This window comes from Eumetopias jubatus, unplaced genomic scaffold, assembly GCF_037043125.1.
Source record: "Eumetopias jubatus isolate StellerSeaLion01/CBP00866 unplaced genomic scaffold, mEumJub1_p1.0 scaffold_5, whole genome shotgun sequence".
In the NCBI taxonomy this organism is placed as follows: Eukaryota; Metazoa; Chordata; class Mammalia; order Carnivora; family Otariidae; genus Eumetopias; species Eumetopias jubatus.
This window is the reverse complement of record NW_028274811.1, coordinates 26748608-26768315: the sequence shown is the minus strand read 5'-3', so window position 1 is coordinate 26768315 and position 19708 is coordinate 26748608. Positions and strand designations below refer to the sequence as shown.

Here is a 19708-nt window from a genome sequence, read left to right as displayed (position 1 = left end):
GCTATCCCAGTATGGAAAGAACATGCCAGTTTGCCTAATCACTCTGATTTAAGAGCTGACCTTTGTCAAGATGACAGTACATCTCAACACTCTGAAATACTTAGCAACCAACACAACAGTGGACTCCAGGTGAAAGTATGCTGAAGGTTTTAGGAAAATTAGTGATACATTACTACATCAAATATCTACTTTTAGCTAGAGATAAAATTAAAGCATCCTGTTAAAATAACTATGTGGTTATCACATCCTCCCTTGGCTGTATTTCTCAGTCAGCAAAAGATTCAGACAGAAAAGCCTATACAAGTACTACAAAGCAACAATGCAAAAGACAATTTTTACCACTATGAAATAAATGGGATGTGTATATCCATCTGAGTCTGAATTAGCTTTCTTGAGAAAGTATTAGATTTCCCTGGACACCATTATCAAAAGAGGTGGGAGCAGGAGGGGGGGTGCTCCAAAGGAAAGACAGACATAAAAAGCAGCTCACTACAGCAATGAAGTAGTGGTATACACGATGAAAATTTGTGTAACTTAAAAAAAAAGTAATAAACAACATTTTCCAAAGAGCCATGATTATACAAACAATTCACATTAATACTTACTGGCTTGTTCCAAAACACTACGAAGTGGTGGCTCCACTCTAGCTAAGAGATCATCGCACATCTCCAGAAATTTGGCCCTATGAAAAAAACAGCAATAAGTTTAAATCACATTCCACTTTTATGGGGGGGGGGGAATGGCTATAATCAAAAAGGCAGATATTAACAAGTATTGGCAAAAATGTAGAGAAATTCATTCCTGGTAAGAATATAAAATGGTGTGGCCATTCTGGAAAAGAATTTGGCAGTTCGGGGCACCTGTGTGGCTCAGTTGGTTAAGCGACTGCCTTCGGCTCAGGTCATGATCCTGGAGTCCCGCGTTATCAAGCCTGTTTCTCCCTCTGATCCTCCCCTCTCTCATTTCCTCTCTTTCAAATAAACAAATAAATAAAAATCTTTAAAAAAAAAAAGAATTTGGCAGTCTTTCAAAGTGTTAAACATAGCATTACCATATGACCCAGCAATTCCACTCTAGGTATATAACCAAAAGAACTGAAAACATACGTCCACACAAAAACTTGCACATAAATGTTCTTCACAACAGCATTACTTACAACAGCCAAAAAAGTGGGAAAAAAACCTAATTCCTATCAAGTAACATTCAGGAATAAAAAGGAACGAATACAGTAAGAGAGACCGATGTTAAAACATGGATACACTTTTAAAAAATTATGCGAGCTGAAAGCAGCCAATCAAAAAAGAACACGTATTATATGACTCCATTTATATGAAATGTTCAGAATAGGTAAATCCCAAGACACAGAAAATAGATTAATGACTCCCTAGGACTGGAGTAGGAAGAACAGATGATGAAAGACAGCTCATGGGTACAATTTTTTTCTTCTTTAATACACTTTTTTATATCAGTTTTAGGTTTACAGAAAAATAAACAGAATGTACAGAGAATCCCCACACACCCCTCACCTACCGTCCTCCCCCAGTTCCCCTATTAACATCTTACATGACTGTGATCACATTTCTAACAGGTGATGAGCCAATACTAACACATGACAGTATAAATTAGGGCTCTACGGGTTTTGACAAATGTATAATGATAAGTATCCAGCTTGATGGTATCAGATGGAATAGTTTCACTGCCCTAAAAATCCTATGCTCCACCTATTCATCCCTCTCTCCCCCTGAACCCCTGCCAACTACTGATGTTTCCACAGCCTCCATCGTTCTGCCTTTTCCAAAATGTCATACAGTTGAAATCAAACAGTATGTAACTTTTTCAGACTGGCTTCTTTTGCTTACAATTTTGCATTTAGGGTTCCTCCGAGTCTTTTTATACCTTGATAACTCATTCAGGGTGTTTTTTTATGAGATGATGGAAATATTCTATAACTGGGTTGTGGGTATGGTTGCCCAATTTTGTGAATGTACTAAAAAGCACTGACCAGACACTTCAGAAGTGTGGTTTTTATGAATTCTATCTCTGAGGTACAAAATAAACACACACAAATGGCAAAAATTTAAGACCACTTATACCAATATTGGTGAGAATATAAAACTAAAACTCTTACATGTTGGTGAGAGTTTAAAAGTTTTTTTCCCTAACAGCAAAAATAAACTGGAAAAAGCTAGTGTTCTTCAAGAGGATAAAATACACCTACAATGGCACACTAGTCAACAACACACAAGAAGGAACAAATGACAGATACAACAACTCAATGAATGTCAAATTTTACACTGAGCAAAACAAGCCTTACACAAGACTACACACTGGATGGCTACATTTCTAAGCAGTCCTGGAACAGGCAATTTTCATCTCCGACCCCTTAAAATGAAAAGTCCCTGAGGATGAAGGCCCAGGGAAACATTTCCAGAGATGATGCACTGTCTCCTGAGAAAGGTATTAGTCCACTGTCAAAACTCAGCAAAGGAACACTTCAAACTTGAGTATGTCATTATATAAAAATAAAACAAAAACTATAAAATAGTGAATTCTGATTAATATGTATACTTTGGGGGACGCCTGGGTGGCTCAGTCATTGAGCATCTGTCTTCGGGTCAGGTCATGATCCCAGGGTCCTGGGATCGAGCCCCGCGTCAGGCTCCTTGCACAGGGGGAAGCCTGCTTCTCCCCCTCCCGCTCCCCCTGCTTGTGTTCCATCTCTCTCTGTCAAATAAATAAATAAAAACTTAAAAAAAAAATGCATACTTTGGTATTTGGGGAGTATACAGATGGATGTCTGCAATTTAGTTTGAGGTGCATCAAAAAACAGAACTGGTAGGTAGATAGGATGGATAGATGAATAGGTACAGTTAATGTTATAAATAGAATCCAAGTGGCAGGACAGGGATGTTCACTATAAAATTCTTTGTTTTGCTGCATATTTGAAAATGTCCATCATAAAAAAATGGAGAGACTCCTGGAGAGGAGTCTTGAAAGATGGCAACAGCAGTAGTAAAGGCTTTTTGTTTTTTTAAAATTTGTTTGGAAAACTAATTCCCACAGCTATAAAATTCACCTATTTAAAATGTATAATTAAATGGCTTTTAGTATATTCAGAGCTGTGCAACCATCATCACAATCAATTTTAAAACACTTCTGTCACCATTAACCACTATTCCCCTGACCCCCTCACCTACCCCTCAGCCCTAGGCACCCACTCATGCTGGACATTCCATATGAGAATTATACAAAATGTAGTCCTTTGCAACTGGCTTCTTTGACCCAGCATAAAGTTGTCAAGGTTCTTCCAAGTTATAAGCATGTATTTTTACCACATTTTTTTAATTGCCAAATAATATTCCATTGTATGGACATACCACATTTTGCTCATCCATTTTGGTAGTTAATGGACATTGGTGTTGTTTCCATTTTTTGGCTATTAGGAATAGTGCTGCTATGACCATTCATGTATGAATTTTTATGTGCACATGTTTTATTACTCTTGAATGTATACCAAGGAATGGAACTGCTGAATCATACGGTAACTCTAGGTGTAACCTATTTTAAGCAACTGCTAAACTGTTTACAAAATGGCTACACCATTTTAGACTGCCACCAGCACTGTATAAGTATTTCTCCACATCGTCTTCAAGGCTTCTGACAACAGTAATCCTGGTGGGTGTGAACTGTGTGTCACTGTGGTTTTGATTTGCATTTCCCCAACGGCTAATGATGTTGAGCATCTTCTCATACCCCTAACTGACCATTTCTGTATCTACTTTAAAGAAGTATCTATTCAGATCCTTTGCCCATTTTTTAACTGCACTGTCATTTTATTATTCGATTGTAATCTTCTCTATATATTCTGGTTACAAACAGTAGAGTTTTTTAATCTCTTCATATCCTGTCAAATAAATACAGAGAGCAACTAGGATAGCAAAACCAAAACCCCATTAACAAAAAGAGGTAATACAGTATCCCCCACAAATGCCAAAATACAAGTGGGTAAAGAAAAACCACCAATAATTATATAATTCCTACAAAGCATGAGTATCTGTGCAAAAGGAAACAGAGGAAAACAACAGGACATATAATGGACCTGAAAAAATAACCAAAAGTCAGCAGGCCAATTTGAAAACAGCAGATGAAGTCAGGAGAGGTTGGCACACTCCAGAACAAGAGAACATAAAAAAGGTTCTCAAGGGCGCCTGGGTGGCTCAGTTGGTTAAGCGACTGCCTTTGGCTCAGGTCATGATCCTGGAGTCCCGGGATCGAGTCCCACATCGGACTCCCTGCTCGGCGGGGAGCCTGCTTCTCCCTCTAACCCTCCCCCATCTCATGTACTCTCTCTCTCTCTCTCAAAATAAATAAATCTTTAAAAAAAAAAAAGGTTCTCGATACAGTACATTAAGAACCATGCTGAATAGGAACCAATAAACTCTCTATAGTAACCAAGTTAAGTTTCCTTCAAGAAAAAAGGGCCACGATGAGGAAAAACTGCTGATAAAATCCAAACCAAAGAGAACAACACTGGAGACAAAGGAAGATAGAATAAGGGAAAACAGAAAGTTAAGAAGCCATATTTTTAAAATACTTCATAAAAACAAAAGAGGGCACTATTGAGCAGTGAATTCAGAAAAACTCTTAGCACACTCCAGTCTAAAAGTTCAAAATACTAAAAAAAATGGGGGGGAGGGGGATGCCTAGGTGCCTCAGTCAGTTGATGGTCTGACTCTTGGTTTTAGTTCAGGTCATGATCTCAGGGTCGTGAGAAGCAGACCCGCAGCAGCTCTAAGCTCTGCAGGGAGTCTGCTTAAAGATTCTCTCCTTCTCCCTCTGCCTCTCTCCGCAATGACACTCTCTGGCAGGCTCTCTCGTAAGTAAATCTTTTTCAAAAAAAAGTTCAGGAGGGGCACGTGGGTGGCTCAGTCGTTAAGCGTCTGCCTTTGGCTCAGGTCATGATCTCTGGGTCCTGGGATTGAATCCCACATAGGCATCGGGCTCCCTGCTCGGCGGGGAGCCTGCTTCTCCCTCTCCCGCTCCCCCTGCTTGTGTTCCTTCTCTACCTGTCTCTCTCTGTCCAATAAATAAAATCTTTTAATAAAAAAAATTAAAATTAAAAAATTAAAAAATTTTTTTAAAAGTTCAGGATTATAGATTTCACATAAAAATGAGACTAAGCAGGGGCCCCTAGCTGGCTCAGTCAGTACAGCATGTGACTCTTGATCCTAAGGTCCTAAGGTTGAGCCCCACAGTGGAGTTTACTTTAAAAAAAAAAAAGGGCACTGCGGTGGCTCAGTTGGTTAAGTCGCTGCCTTCAGACTCCAGTCATGATCCTAGGGTCCTGGGATGGAGCCCCACATTGGGCTCCTTGCTCAGCATGAGTCTGCTTCTACCTCTCCCTCTGCCCCTCCCCCCGCTTGTCCCCTCTCTCTCAAATAAATAAAATCTTAAATAAATTAAATAAAAAACAAACAAAAAATGAGACTGGACAAATTCACTGAGACAAAAAGTAGATTGATAATTGCTTAGGGTTAGTGTGGGAGAAATGGAGGACTGCTAATGGATATATGAGGTTTCTTTTTGGCCTGATGAACACATTCCAAAATTAGATCATGGTCCTTGTTGCACAACCTTGTAAATATACTGAAACCACCACTGAATTGTACACTTTAAAGTTTGACACATTTTATGGTATATGAATTGTATCTCAATTAAAAAAATGATTCAGAAATGAAAGAACAGAATTACAAAAACTAAGAATAAAAGAGTATCAGAAATGAAAAATAACCTAGAAATGACACAAGGACAAACACCCCAAATAGTGGCATAAAGGGATGAATGGAAAGAAAATGACAAATATAGACCATAGTCAAGAAAAGATCCAACATACTTACATAAGATTTTTGAAAGAATAAAATCAAGGTACAAGAACAGAACAAGTACTGAACGATGTAATTCAAGAAAACTTCCTTGGTATTTAAATAGCTGTGAAACTACATACCGAAAACACACACTGCATACCTGGGGAAAACTGAACAAAAGCAACCAGCAACAAAACCCTATTACTCTGGTAAATTAGACTTTCAAGGAAAAAAAAAAAAAAGAATATATATATATATAGGGGCATCTAGCAAAAAGAAATAAAACTGAAAAAGTACACTGTCATAATTAGACAGCAATGCTATATGCCAAAAGAGTATTATTAATTATTACTCCATTTAAGATAATCAAGGAAAGGGGCACCCAGCTGGCTCAGTCAGGGGAGCACGCAACTCTTGATCTCAGGGTTTTAAGTTATGCAACCCTTGATCTCAAGGTTGTAAAAGTCTGAGGCCCACATTGGGTATAGAGATTACTTAAGAATAAAATCCTTAAAGAAATAAATAAGATAATCAAGGAAAGAATACAAGCTAAGGTTATGTTCTATCCAACCAGGTATAAATGTGGAAAATGATCATCAACATGCAAGAACAGTACAGGGTTCACATGTGCCATTTTTTAAAAAGTCTATCAGAAGAATATCCTTCCAACAAAATGATGAAGACACATTAACATAAAGCACTAGTAAATAACAAGCCTCAGCAAGGATGTGGTGAAATTGAAACCCTTATACTTTGCTGGTAAGAATGTAAAATGGTTCAAATGCTGAGGAAAACAGGGGCGCCTGGGTAGCTCAGTCGTTAGGCGTCTGCCTTCGGCTCGGGTCACGATCCCAGGGTCCTGGGATCGAGCCCCACATCGGGATCACTGCTCTGCGGGAGGCCTGCTTCTCCCTCTCCCACTCCCCCTGCTTGTGTTCCCTCTCTCACTGTGTCTCTGTCAAATAAATAAAATCTTAAAAAAAAAAAAAAAGCAAATGCTGAGGAAAATAAATTGGCAAGTCCTCAAAAAACTAAACACAGAATTAGCATACGACTCAGCAATTCCACTCCTACATTTACCCAAGAACTGAAAACAAAATGGTCAAAACAAGACTTATTCATGAATAGTCATAGAAGCACTATTCATGATAGCTAAGAGGTAGAAACCACCTAAAGGTCCATCAGTTGATGAAAGGATAAAAAAAAAAAAAAAAAAGGTGACGTTATCCATACAGATTATTTGCCATAAAAAGCAAAAAAGTACTAATACGTGCTACAATGTGAATGAACCTAGAAAACCTTATGTTGAAGAGGTCAGACACAAATGAAGCAAAACACATAGTTATAATGCCATTTATATGAAACATCCAGAATAGGTAAATTCATAGAGGTAAAAAAAAAAAAAAGTAGTGGTTGCCAGGTCCAAGATGCAAGAGAACTGCTTAATGGTTATGAAGTTTTATTTTGGAGTGATGAAAACATTTTTTCACTAGATGGAGGTGGTCACTGCACAACAATGTGAATGTACTAAAAATGCCAGTCTTTCACTTTAAAATGGTATGTGAGAGCACCTGGGTGGCTCAGTTGGTTAAAGCATCCGCCTTCAGCTCGGGTCATGATCCCAGCGTCCTGGGATCGAGTCCCCCATGGGGGTCCCCTGCCCAGTAGGGATCCTGCTTCTCCCTCTCCCCTGCTCATGCTCTCTCTGGCCATCTCTCTCTCTTTCTCTCTCTCTCAAATAAGTAAAAAAATCTTCTAAAAATAATAATAAAAATATAAATAAAATGATATGTGAATTTTACCTCAAAAGTTAATTAGAAAAAAGGCTTCAATGTCAGAAAAATCCAGTTTCATTAGTTAAAAAAAAAGAGTGCTGGTGACCATTATAGACTATATGAAGACTGTAAACTAGAGCACAGGATATGACAGCTTTGCACTCAATGTACACAAAGCACAACTGTTTTTAAAAAAAGAGCACACACGTTTTCAATTTTTAAAAAGTACAAACTACTTACAAGTGTCTACTTGGTTCTGATTATCACAAAACATTCCACTAACAATTTCTGAGGGACACACTGGTACTCGCCTACCCCCAGTCTCCCTAACAAATACACACACAACTCCTGCTTAATAAGAATGAAAATGCTCACTTTCAAGTGGAGAGGAAAGAGGACTACAAATGTGGTTACTAGGCACATTAATATAATTCCAATTCCATCTCAATTTTTTGAAGGTAACTGAGGCCATACTTCCCCAAACAAGTCATCAATTGGGCCTAAATTTTTACCAGTAGAGTTCACATCCTAAAGAACTTATCACTCTCATCATCCAAGCAACCCAACAGACAACAGTAACATTCTGGGTGTTTCTGAGGATAGCCATGAAATTTCAATTACCCAGAATTCCTACAGCACTGTACAAAGAGAGCTATTGCCCACAAGTGACCCTGAACTACCCAAGAACACCAATTTCTGAATCAACAACTCAATCAAATTCAATACTATTCAGCACTAAAGCACCTTGCCCTGATTTTTTTAAAACTACTAACTCACATGTAATACATGCACCTGTCAACTTACTGGAATAATCAGAACAAAAAGATTAGTCTACAATATTAGAATAATCAAACCAAACTTCACATAAAAAGCAGGATCCTGAATGGTCTCTAATTTTTACCTACAGAAGATATCTTTATAGCAACCATGATAATTTCAACATTTGTAGCAACCATGATAATTTCAACATTTAACTAAATAAATGCTAACAGAAGTGGAGAAAAATCACAGTTCAGTTTAACATCAAAATACTGGTCTGGTTACCTATTCATAGTCCCAGATACATCAACATCATTCATAAAACATTCGATGCTCAAAGGGAGGTCTGAAGCATTTGCACTCATCAATTTCTTGAGTTTCTCACACTCTTGAGACAGTCGTAATAATGCACGGATTTTAGATTTTATGTCTAGTTTGTATTTCTTCCCAAATTCTTCACAGAAGTGATTTACTAACACCTCATCAAATTTTCTGCCTCCCAGTGTTGTGTCAAATGCAGTGGCCAGAACCTTAGGAAAAAAGATGATAATTAATTCAAAAATAACCCAATCAATTTAATATTTTATCATGATATATATTTAACTGGTAAATTACAAGTGGGCACATTAAGGTTGAAACAAGGCAATGCTGTACCTGTCATTTTATCACTGTGAAAAGAGACACTATAATCCCCAATTTACAGATGATGGCTACAGGCTCAGACAGGTCAGATAATTTGCAGGTCACAAAGCTAGTATGTGGCAGAAGTGCAATTCAAAACCCAATCCCCTCAATTCCAAAATCCAAGGCCTTTCTACTACACTCATCTGACTGCAAACTGAAATTACCTATCCAAGGCCAAATGCACTAACAAGTCATTACAGCGTTCTGGTCTTAGCGCTGTCACAAAACTATGAATAATACGAAAACCCTACCTCGATGCAGTTTACTACCAGGAAACATTCTAGAAGCTTAATTCACGGCGACTTGTAGAAGTCCATTAGTTTTGATTATCCATTACCCAAATCTCGAGCAGATTAGAAGCAAACTAGATCTAATCCAATTCAATAATAGAAGGTAGGCTAAATAAATGATTACATTCTTTTTTATTTTTTTAAAGATTTTATTTATTTATTCATGAGATACACAGAAAGAGGAAGAGGCAGAGGGAGAAGCAGGCTCCCTGCAGAGCAGGGAACCCAATGCGGGACTCAATCCCAGGACCATCATGACCTAAGCCGAAGACAGATGCTTAACCGATTGAGTCACCCAGGTTACCCAATGATTACATTCTTATGAAAAAATAAAATCAATAAAAACCAATTTCTTCAAAGATGTTAAATGTCGTGGGGAAATCTTAATATATTAACTGAAAAAAAAATAGGACACAGAACTGATTATAGACTAATTGTTTTCTTCAAAACACTAAAATGAAATACAGCATCCTGTTCATAGCAGTAACATTGTGAATGCTTTTTCTTTCCATATAAATGTCTTCCAAGCTGGGAGTTTCATAATGAGTATTTGTGGAATTAAATTTTAATTATAGTTGCAAAACTGACAGATGACAGGAGATAATAAAGGACAATTTTGGTGGGGGGGAAAAAAGGCAACTAATCACAAATATGTATCACTTTGACCCAAAGCCAAAGCTAAATTATGGCCAGTAGCTTCTGTTTAAAAAGGTGAGGTGTGCCTGGGTGGCTTAGTCAGTTAAGCATCTATCTGCCTTCGGCTCAGGTCATGATCCCAGGGTCCTGGGATGGAGCCCCACATCGTGCTCCTTGCTTAGTAGGGAGCCTGCTTTTCCCTCTCTCTCTCTCACTCTGCCTGCTGCTCCCCCTGCTTGTGCGCACTGTCAAATAAACAAAATATTAAAAAAGGAAAAAAAAAGCCCTAGAAACAATATAAATCAGAACATAAAGTGAAACCAAGTCTAGTTTTCAAAATAAAAGGACTGTAACAAATAGGGTCTCAAAATGCCCTCCAAACCTAACGAATACTTATTGTAAGACAGTCCCTCCCCACCAATCCCCAAATTTGAAGGAGAAAGGCAACTGAAACCTTGGCACAGAGAACCCTGATACATGACCCTAGTAACTACAGCACTCAAAAACTCATTGGTTCTTAAGCAAATTGTAGATAAAATTGGCTAGAGAACTGATACTATATCCCAATGGGTAACTGGCATATACCGGCAAATTCAAATGTGACCATGTTGACTCTCTGGCCTTCCTTGCCTTAAACAGTGCTAGCCTTCTCTGTGTAAAAGTGCTTTCTCCAGAGTTCGAAGATTTCCAGAAATCTAGGATATCACTCTCAATCTGGTTTCTTTTTGGCCATCCAAGTTTTAGTCCCCACACTCTTTTCCCAGAACACTCAAAACCTTAAGATCAAGAATACAATACCTTTGTCATCTCTTCAATCCTCAGTGTAAAAAAATTCACAAAGGGACTACATGTTAAGGAATTGTAATAAGCCTGCAGGGTAAGCATTATATTCTGCAAATTATAGGTTCGAAAAATAAGGATCAGAAATCTTAAGAGCTTTTTCCTCAAGGTCTATGCTCTTTGCTTCACACCATGCGAACTCTTGATAAATTAGTTTCTACCCTACTTCTACATACCTAGTTCTAGTTTAGATGGCTCATACCAAGCTTCCATTAATGAAACAAAATTTTTTAAGTTATTTTTTCAACTGTCTCCCATAAATTCCTCATTACCATACACTTGTAATAAAGTTTTCCAGAAATAATATACTTACTTTAAGTTTTCCTCTATTAAACGCACATACAGAAACTTGATAAGAAGAATGCCCCATGTCTACAAAAACTACATTTCGTGGTTTCTCTTCTAGGGCAGGAAGATCTTGCTTATAGATTCCATAGGCAAGAGCAACTAGTAAGAAAACAATGAAATTCAATGTAACATTATCATGTAAATAGTGAATAGGACTGCATCACATGCTATGTTTTACAAAAAATCAAATTGTTCCTATGCTTTGCATAATTTATTCATGAGGAACAGTTACTTCAAAGAATTAAATGCTGACATTCACTTAGACCTCCTTAACGTTTACAATTTCTAATTCCAATGACTTCGGCAATTTTTCCCAACCAGTTCCCCCACTTTTCCAAACATATTTTCCAGGATTTCTTTCTTCTACACTTGCACCATCTCAACATTCCCACATATCTCTCCCTGAGATGTTGCTTTATACGTTAGAGCCCATTAAAGGGCTGGAGAAAAGGTTGATCTTTAAACTGACACACTGTGAACGCACAATAACTGTGTTATTTTCCAAACGAGGATGTGATTATGTACCAATGTAAGTGCTATGTGGATAAAGAAAAAGCATTGGTCAGATGAATTCTTTATGTGTGACACAGTATCCAAAAACACTATGGCACATAGGTGTAAGTGCTGCAAGCAAAATAAAGAACAAGAAATCCGAGTTTTAAAAGATGGCAGAACCTTCAAGATTCACCAAGTCACAGATGCTAACAGTCCCTGTTACCTGCAGTTGTTTCATTCATTAATCGCAGGCAATTAAGGCCAGCAATTTGTGTTGCATCCATCACTGATCGTCTTTCTGCATCAGTATAGAAACAAGGAACCTACAAAAAAAGTGAAAGTTTCCTATATTAGGGAGTCTTCAGTTAAAATACACCTCCCAAAACACAGTAAAGTCTAGAAATGCCCTCAAATACCTACAGCAATTTATTCCTTATATGATCAAGGAGGTATTTCAAACCAGTAGGGAAAAGTTAGAATATTCATTAAGTAGTGTTGGAACAAATGGATAACCATACAGAGAAAAAATTAGGTACCATCCCTACTGCACACCTCATACGAAAATATATTTCAAATCAAAGATTCAACAGTTAAAAAAAAGATGAGTACCGGAAGGAAAGGGGGTCTTTACCATCAGAGAGAAGAAATTCTGTAAATATAACACAAAATACAGAAGAAAAAAAGGAGGAGAAAAGATCAATATATTTGAATAACAATGTAACAGGACAGATGGTAACTACACTTGTGGAGAACAGAGCATAATGTATGAACTTGTCAAATCACTAAGGTGTACACCTGAAACTAATGTAACATTGTATGTCAACTATAAACAAAACAATTTTTATAAAGATTAACATATTTGACTCAGAAAAATTCTAATGACCAAATGAAGAAAATATCTGCGACTCATAACATAAAAGAGTAGAGCCAATCTAGTATATATGAGGAACTACGAATCAAAATGTAGACCCATAAACTCAAAATGAGCAAAGAATAGGAATGGTTTACAGAAAAGAAATACAGAAGGGCTCTTAAATTAAAAATGTTCTCAACTTCACCTAAAGAATAAAACATTAAAATCACACCTTTTTTTTTTAAGATTTTATTTATTCATTTGACAGAGACACAGCGAGAGGGAACACAGCAGGGGGAGTGGAAGAGGGAGAAGCACACTTCCCGCTGAGCAGGGAGCCTGACGTGGTGCTTGATCCCAGGACCCTGGGATCATGACCTGAGCCGAAGGCAGACACTTAACAACTGAGCCACCCAGGCGCCCCTTGCAAACTTTGATAGCATCATTCACCTATTAGAGAATCAGCTAACACCCCAATAAGCTGTGCTGGTGAGAATGCCGTCCAAGTTCTCTTATACCCTGCAAGTAAAAGTGTGAGTACGAATTCTTTAAAAGGCAATTAAACAAGTGTGGTTAAAATTACAAATACATGGGACACCTGGGAGGCTCAGATGGTTAAGCATCTGCTTTCGGCTAAGCTCAGGTCATGATGCCAGGGTCCTGGGATCAAGTCCTGATTCGGGCTCCTTACTCAGAGGGCAGTCTGCTTCTCCCTCTGCTTGTGCTCTCTCAATCTGACAAATAAGTAAATAAAATCTTTAAAAAAAAATTACAAATACACATATCCTTTGTCCTAGCAATTATACTTCTAGGATTCTAACCCACAAATCCTACAAACTTATCACATAAGAGCAAAATCTTTTTTTTTTAAAGATTTATTTATTTATTTATTTATTTGAGAGAGAGATAGAGAGCACGAGAGGGAAGAGGGTCAGAGGGAGAAGCAGACTCCCTGCCAAGCAGGGAGCCCGATGTGGGACTCGATCCCAGGACTCCAGGATCATGACCTGAGCCGAAGGCAGTCGCTTAACCAACTGAGCCACCCAGGTGCCCACATACAAGCAAAATCTTATCTGTTCAAGTTTATTCACAGCAAAAAAAAATTTTTTAATTCTTTATAATTTAAAAAGAAAACTGAAAGGGCGCACCTGGGTGGCTCAGTCAGTTTACCGTCTGACTCTTGATTTCGGCTCAGGTCATGATCTCAGGGTTGTGGGATCGAGCCCCATGTTGGGCTCTGTACTCAGCAGGGAGTCGGCCCGAGATTCTCTCTCCCTCTGCCCCTCCCCCCCGTTCCCATGCACGCTGTCTCTCCAATAAATCTTCAAAAACTAAAATATGTAGATTTTTAAAAAAAAAGGAAGCAACCACAGGTCCAACAAAAACAGCCTAACTAGGGGCGCCTGGGTGGCTCAGTCGTTAAGCGTCTGCCTTCGGCTCAGGTCATGGTCCCAGGGTCCTGGGATCGAGCCCCACATCGGGCTCCCTGCTCAGCGGGAGGCTTGCTTCTCCCTTTCCCACTCCCCCTGCTTGTGTTCCCTCTCTCACTATCTCCGTCAAATAAATAAATAAAATCTTAAAAAAAAAAAACAACAGACTAAAGAGATTTCAGTACATGCATAACTGGAATATTCTGCAGCCGCTGAAAAGAATGAAGCCCTTCTTTACCACTAAGGAAGATATAGAAGATAAAATGTCTAAAATTTATCAAAAGAAGAATGAAACTAAAAAAGGATATATATATACATATCTACTTGGGTACACAAAAATCTCTGGAAAGATGTGTGACCAAGTAATAAAACTCCTAACATCTGGGAAGAAAAAGTCTCCTTCTAGGTAAGCAGAGGGTGCCGAAGCTTCCCATACACACATTTCATTTTTGAACACCAGGGCTACTATTACCTTTCCAAAAAAAAATAAAGTTTATGTTTTAACAATATCAACTCATAAATAAAGCAAAATATGCCCAAGCTCCATTTATATAGCAATTAGACATACCACAATAGCAAGAACTAGGGCAGTGAATGTGCAGCAGAGTTTGTACAGGGGCCAGAGCCGACTATCCTTAGAAAGGCCTGATGAAAAGGTTAGCTCTTTCCCAGCATAGAGGAACTTAAGTGATAAAGAGGTCACTAAATTAAAGAAAAATTTCCCCAAAAGACAAGAGTGGCTCACTACAGCTAAACTGTTTGTACAACATAATTTATGCTACATAGCTACTTTCCTTCTGGGAGTCTAGAATTTTGGTATGGATTAGGCACAAGGTGCCTATATGACTGACCTCCAGTTAGAAACCCTGGACTCCTAGGCTCAGGCAGAACTTGCCTGGTGTTCAGTATGTCATGTGTTATCACAACTTGCCACTAGAAGAATTAAGTGCACCCAGTATGACTCCCCTGGAAGGGGACTCTTAAAAGTTTGTGCCTGGTTTCCTCCAGAAACTGCCCTTGTGCCTTTCCCTTTGTTGATTTTGCTTTGTATCCTTTCATTGTAATAAATCTTAGCCATGGGTATGGCTATATGGTGAGTTCTACAGATTCGAGCAAGTCACTGAAATTCAGTACAGTCTTGAGGACCCCTAATACATGAGTTAATACAACACCTTTTAACTTGATCTCAAAAGCTGGAAAAGCCACTCGGGCATTCTGCCATTGTACGTACATAAATTTCACTTCTATACTGAGAACTGAGACTCAAAGTTAGGGCCCTAGGTGGGGGAAATGGGTACAAATCTGAAAATGTAAGGGAAAGACAAATGAATCTAAGAAACGCAGTGCCTGCATTGAATATGAGCTCTTAAGTAGTACTTTTATTCTTTGCATCCCTGGAATACAGCACACAACCATAATCCAATTCTTCCTGACAAATGTCAGTTCTACTGTACTCGTTAGCCGAGAACCAAGAAATTCAGACAACAGACTGCAGAGTAAAAGTCACCTAACAGCCCTTGCTTTGCTGATGAATACACCAATACGAAGACAAAAGAGAATACAGAACTAAGATATTAATATAACAACTGCAGAATGAGGAGATTCAGTTGCAAAGCCAATACAACCACCCAAATTTCAACAGTTCCTAAGGACTCCATCAGGCTTCCATCTTTTTTTTTTTTTTAAATATTTTATTTATTTGAGAGAGAGAGAATGAGAGATAGAGAGCATGAGAGGGAAGAGGGTCAGAGGGAGAAGCAGACTCCCCGCTGAGCAGGGAGCCTGATGCCGGACTCGATCCCGGGACTCCAGGATCATGACCTGAGCCGAAGGCAGTTGCTTAACCAACTGAGCCACCCAGGTGCCCCAGGCTTCCATCTTAACAGGAATATGCAAAAGACAAGATTAGTCTAGTGCCGCCCTGCCTTTAGTTCTAAATACAGGGCAAGCAAAAATAAAATACAGACACTGAAATGAAGAAAATAACATTTCTAATTGTGAATATTCAAATTCAACAAACAAGTGGCTATCACATGCCAGGCCCTCTGCAAGGTGCTAAAAGGAATCCAGGGGTAAGTGGGCTTTGAGGTAAGCCTTCAAATAGGAAAAACAGAGAAGAGCTGAGTAAAAACGAAGGGGCAGAAAAGAATACTCAAGAAAATGAAGACTAGGGCGCCTGGGTGGCTCAGTCGTTAAGCATCTGCCGTCGGCTCAGGTCATGATCCCAGGGTCCTGGGATCGAGCCCCGCATCGGGCTCCCTGCTTGGCAGGAAGCCTGCTTCTCCCTCTTCCACTCCCCCTGCTTGTGTTCCCTCTCTCGCTGTCAAAAAATAAATAAAATCTTTAAAAAAAAAGAGAGAGAGAAAATGAAGACTAGTTTGATAAATTCTTTTTTTTTTTTAAAGATTTTATTTATTTATTTGAGAGAGAGAGAATGAGAGATAGAGAGCACGAGAGGGAAGAGGGTCAGAGGGAGAAGCAGACTCCCTGCTGAGCAGGGAGCCCGATGTGGGACTCAATCCCGGGACTCCAGGATCATGACCTGAGCCAAAGGCAGTCGCTTAACCAACTGAGCCACCCAGGCGCCCTAGTTTGATAAATTCTTAAAATAATCCTATAACCAAAGGCAAAAAGCAATTTTATTTGCAACTCACAAAATTCTTCTCTGCTTCTTAAGTCCCCAGTAAAACGCAGGGATCAAACTCACCGAAACAACACAGTCCACAACAGGCTTCTTAAGAACACTTTCTGCTGTCTCCTTCAGTTTGGACAAAAGCATGGCAGTCACCTGCTCCGTAGTAAAACTTCGCTCTTCCTCCATATATTTCACCTACAATAAAACAACAAAAGGATCTAGACTTATTCCAGTTTTTCATGACCTAAAAGCCTAAAATGAGCAATTTTCATCATCAATGGATCATTATCTCAAGAAGGAACTGAAGAACACTAGTCTGGGAAGCAAAAACAACTTGACGGTCACTTTTAGCTTTTTAACATGTTTGTCAAACATGAATACCTGCAGATAAGGACCATTATGTAAACAGTATGCTGTAACCACCAACAAAAGCTCAGATCACCTGTGCAGAAGCAAACTGGGAGCGCTCACCATGGCCCAACACTGCACCTCCATAAAGAGGTCTCGTGGTGGACACTCTGCCACCTGGAATACTATGTGGGTTTTACTTTGTTTACTGTGTTGACTTTATGATCATTTCCAAAATTAGGATCCAATGTAGCCTGAGGTCATAGTTTCTGTCAGTTTGTTTACTGCTGTAGGCCCAAGACTTAGGACAAACCAGACACAATAAATACTTAAAGGATAAATGAATAAAGCTTCAAGATACCTACCCTGCATAAAAGTGTGCAACTTGGAAAAGGGCTACGAACTTGAAATGCTGAAAGACTGGCTAGGACAAGCCCCATCCCACATGCCCATAGTCCCCAAATACAGTCCACACCTGAAAACATAACTCTCTTCTTTCAGCCGCTGCTCCAAGTGAACCTTAACACCACCTTCTCCTAAACTCTTCGCTCCCCAGCCCAATCCTAATTTATTCTGGTGCACAATCTAGTAGTCCCTTACTTTAATGCACGATCAACATGGGAGAGCTCCCCTCCCCGTGAGCCTCTTCTTCCCGGCTATCTGCTGAATTCTTAGTCTACTGCTCCACTCCTGTACTTGGATCCACTTATTCCCTGGATCTTCTCCCTAGTCTCTTCCTCCTTTGGCTCTCGCAATGCTTTAGACTAAATCTGCCAATACCTAATCCTATTTCTTTCCTGACTGTAAGTATCCTCCATCTACTCACACCCTTTTTCCCTCCCGTGTACTCCAGATTTATCCATTACCAGCCATTCAAACTGCTCTCAGATTATTGCCACAGATATCCTAAGTAAACCCAGTCAGTGATCATTCTTCCATTACCAGAATTCTTCACTTTTAAATTCTTCACTTCTAAATTCAATTGAGTTCTCAATAACACAACTCATTACCTTTTTCTCACAATTCTCATCATCTCTTGGATTTTGAGCCTGGTCCCACAATCTGACTGCTCCAACTGCGATATCTCAAACACCAAATCTCCCCTTGCTAAACTCAGTTGCCTCTTTTGTAGGATCAGTTCACTGCACGCTGCACAAACTCTTCTAGATGTCCCAGAGATATCAAAGACTAAATTGCCTTTTCCCCAAAAGAACAACACCTCTTTCCAATCTAAGTCCTATTGCCAAGAGTATGACCATACATCTGCTTAGTGACTTTAAAGTGTTAAGTTCTTTGCTTGGTATTCCAAGAGTCGTTCACGAAAATCACACCAGAAAGACTGCTCCATCAGTAAACAATACAAGCAGCAATGGCAATGTTAACTTCAAACCACCACCACCCATCTGTCCAACCCATTTTAACAGCGCCACCTATCGCTCCCAGTCAAAATACAGAGCATTCAAAGAAGGCCAAATGGTCTTTCCTACCAAAATCTTCTCCTAAACACTTAACATTTTCATTACAACTTGAACTCAGAATGGTACAGAGATATATCGACCTAATATAATAAAACACCGTATTTTAATCCTAAACCATCACTTTGAGACCTTACCTTTATACCTGTTAATCCAGTGGGCAGCTGCACAATGTCATATGCAAGGTTAGATTTTTCTGATTCCACAAATGGATCAGAGAATGCTCGGCCATGGAATCTTTTAAATCCTTGGACTGTGTTCTTTGCATTAGAAATTACCTAAAGAGGAAGAACATCAGAATCAGAGTGAAAAGATTAAGAGCAATTAAATTAGGGGGGAAAAAAATTCAAATGCCTCAGATTAAACTAGCATCATTTTAACTCCACAAGGTTTCCTTTCGAGTTTCATTTTCTTTAGCACTACACCTTTCTGTATGATGCCTGCTCACGTGTGAAGTGAGGAATAATGGCCTTGTACAGACCACAGGGGCAGGGATGGGCACAAGAGCCCAGCTTGTCCTACTTCTCCATGAAGATGGGGCACTGTTCATGTACGAAGGTATTCTTCTGTTCTTAAACTTCTAATTAACATTTACATAAAATGAGCTTTAACTTTTAAAAATTATAATTTGTGATTCAAACTCTCCAGGAGTCAATCTGGCAATATCAATTCAGAAATTCTAGTGAAAGAAACTTTACAGGAAAAAAAGAGGACAGTAATTACATAAAGATAAATGTAGAAAGACAGTGACCAAATATTATTTACAATAGCAGAACACTGGAAACAGGCTGGATGGTTAATTAACAGGAGAATGGGTAAATAAATGACATATCCATACAGTGGGTAACATTATTTTAATAGGTTGGAAGACAAGTATCTATATGCTATGATCTCACTTTTGGAGTGGGGGAAGCATTTATTTCCGTAGAAAGAGTACAAAAGGTTATACGTTAAGATACTAACACTGATGTTTAGATAAAGGTAGTGCATGTAACTTCCAAATTTCTTTTACTTTTATAAGAACTGCAGAGCTCCTCTGCATCAGCTGTGTCATAAAGCACCCAGAAGTCTTTCATAAAACAATATTAGGCCCCCAAAATCGGGCCCTACTTCAGAAGGCTGCCAAGCAGAAACTCAGTACCACAATAACTATGTTATTCTAGAACTAGGCAACCGGTTTAGTACAATAACTATTCTCAATAATGAAAGCACGTTTAAAAACAAAAGAACTCACTGGAATTTTAGAAGACATTTCAAACTAACTCTGTACTTGCTA

At 38.9% G+C, this 19708-nt stretch overlaps 1 protein-coding gene across 2 annotated transcripts in view; it reads right to left on the bottom strand.

Annotated features, from left to right (window-relative positions):
• HSPA4 (heat shock protein family A (Hsp70) member 4) overlaps nt 1–19708 on the bottom strand; it is a 71152-nt gene that overhangs the window by 14673 nt on the left and 36771 nt on the right. For both annotated transcript variants that reach the window (XM_088023261.1, XM_028103517.2), the window contains 6 exons: nt 18570–18710; nt 16682–16804; nt 11915–12014; nt 11162–11295; nt 8684–8928; nt 606–682 (listed from right to left, as the gene is read on the bottom strand). In XM_088023261.1, coding sequence (XP_087879387.1) covers nt 606–682; nt 8684–8928; nt 11162–11295; nt 11915–12014; nt 16682–16804; nt 18570–18710 — 820 coding nt within the window. The remainder of the gene's footprint in view (nt 1–605; nt 683–8683; nt 8929–11161; nt 11296–11914; nt 12015–16681; nt 16805–18569; nt 18711–19708) is intronic.